This window comes from Enhydra lutris, unplaced genomic scaffold (assembly GCF_002288905.1).
Source record: "Enhydra lutris kenyoni isolate GAN:26980312 unplaced genomic scaffold, ASM228890v2 scaffoldscaffold39, whole genome shotgun sequence".
NCBI lineage: Eukaryota > Metazoa > Chordata > Mammalia > Carnivora > Mustelidae > Enhydra > Enhydra lutris.
Window position 1 is genome coordinate 21,589,048 of NW_019154123.1, and position 2,024 is coordinate 21,591,071.

The 2,024-nt window shown below is 54.0% G+C and overlaps 1 protein-coding gene across 1 annotated transcript; it reads right to left on the reverse strand.

The window, feature by feature from the left end:
* Window positions 1-1,060: 1,060 nt before the first annotated feature.
* LOC111155189 (proline-rich protein 23B-like) lies at window positions 1,061-1,804 on the reverse strand. Its single transcript, XM_022515289.1, has one exon. The coding sequence runs from the start codon at window positions 1,802-1,804 to the stop codon at window positions 1,061-1,063; it is 744 nt and encodes a 247-aa protein (XP_022370997.1).
* Window positions 1,805-2,024: the final 220 nt, after the last annotated feature.

A 2,024-nucleotide genomic window follows, 5' to 3' on the forward strand; every position in this document is an offset into this window, starting at 1 on the left:
TATTAAGGAGATCACCTGTTGGGGTGAGCACTGGGTGTTATACACAACTAATCAATCATTGAACACTGTAACAAAAAATTATGATGTACTATATGTTGGCTAGCTAAACAATACAAAATAAAAATAAATTAAAAAATAAAAAAATAAAATGTAAGAGGCTAGTCAAAAAAAAAAGACAATATTCTCATTATTTTGGTCACATTATTCTCTTTATTAGTTAAGCAAGATAATCTACAGATAAGGCATTAAATAAATTAAATCATTTTTCTGGACACCAGAACAACATAACGAATCATTTCTATATGCCAGTAACAATGTACAAAATATATTCAGGATCTTAGAACTATCAAAACACAGAGTCTTTAGAATTAGAAACTTTTCCAGCACTGGAGAATTACATTAAAAATCTATTGGAAGAAAATCGTGCAAAAGAGTTGGTTCTTTTGGAAAAAATCCCTCAACGCAGCAGTATTAGTTAAACCATTTGGTAACTTTCTCATTAAGAAAAGGAGGGCACGTGATCATCGCTCCTCATTCTGTTTGTTTTGTATCCAACAAACATTTGTCCACATACACCTATTTGTTAGATTCGCCAAAAGCATCTACAGCCACCAAAAAGTCAAAATGGCAAGGTTGCCATAAACTAGCAGGGACACTTGGGGCAAAACCCAGTAAGAAAACATTTTTTTTAGGAATGTCTAATTTTGGAGGAAGAGGTGCAATGGTAGGGTACTGGGGAAAGGATGGGTTTTAGAAAGAAGTGCGAAACTAAGGAGAATGGAGCTACTTAAGCATAACCTTAAGAGAAAACAACCTAAGCAGCGTTTCGCATTTCTGGAAGCACACTGTATTTCCAGCAGCATTTCGTTGCTGAGGTGATTTCCCTTCAGATGTTTCGGTTCACCATTGATCCAAAATTTTGCAATGCAGCTTGCATCAAAAGAGCATCTGTCCGTTATTCATGCTTGGTGATTCTTGCCGGTCGTTCAGTGTACACACTGCGGCTCCTGGAAGCCTCTCCTAAGGGGCCCACTGGGTGGCAGGGTATTGTGGGAACAGTTCATTCCTGGAATAGGCGCCTCCGGGCCTTGCGAGAGGGACCCGGAAGGCGCTGGGGGCGCGCGTGGGGGCCTGGGCTCGGAGAGGGAGGTAGAGGTTGGAGTGGCGAGTTGGGGAAGGGCTCCAGAAGGTGGGCGTCCAGGTTGAAGTAGCGGAGAGGAGAGCGTCTCTTTGGACTAGGGGTGGGGGCCCAAGGCCAGGCACCCGGTGTGGGGCCCTGCGGGTGGGGGCTGGCCACCCTTGCAGCGCAGGGGCGGAGCCCAGGGACGGAGCCCGCTGCAGGGTCCATCCGAGGCGGCAGGAACTCGAGGTCGGCGTCTTCCTCGTAGGCCTCTTCTTGGGCGGCCATCTCTGGGGCAGAAACGCAGAAGAGGCCCCGCTCGACGGCGACGTCGTGCTCGGGTGCGCTCGGGAACGCGCCCCGTTCCAGGCTGGCAGGCGAGTGGCCCTGCCCTCCGGAGCGCAGGAGAGCCTCGGGGACCAGCACGAGGGTGAGCTCTCCGACAGTCACTTGCAGGGCCGACGTCGGCTCGGGCTCGAGCACCAGGTCGACGTCGTCCAGGAGCAGCTGCAGGGCACAGCCGGTGGCCAGGACCACCACGGAGGTGAGTGTGTCCGCGGCCAGGGGCTCCTCCAGGCCCGCGGGCTCCTGGGTTCGGCGGCGCTTGGCAGGGCGGGGTCCACCTGGCGGCGGTCCCCAGCAGGGCTCGGGGTAGGCGCTGGGGCTGCGAGGCCAGCTGCCCATCACCGGGACAGCGCTGCGGGCGGCGCTCTCGGGGGCCTGGCGGCGGGTGTGAGGGACCGGGTCCTGCACGCTGTGACAGGTCTCGACGACTACAGGTGAGGCGGCGGGGGCGACGGAGCGCGGTACCGGGCGACGCAGAGAGAGTGCCTGGAGTTCTGGGGGCGCCTCCTGGGGCCGGAGTCCTGGGGTTCTGGTGGCGGAGCACGGGCGCAGGGCTCGG

What these genes read in the sequence shown, in the direction of transcription:
- LOC111155189 (XM_022515289.1), bottom strand. Translation starts at nt 1,804, where the DNA reads ATGGGCAGCTGGCCTCGCAGCCCCAGCGCCTACCCCGAGCCCTGCTGG.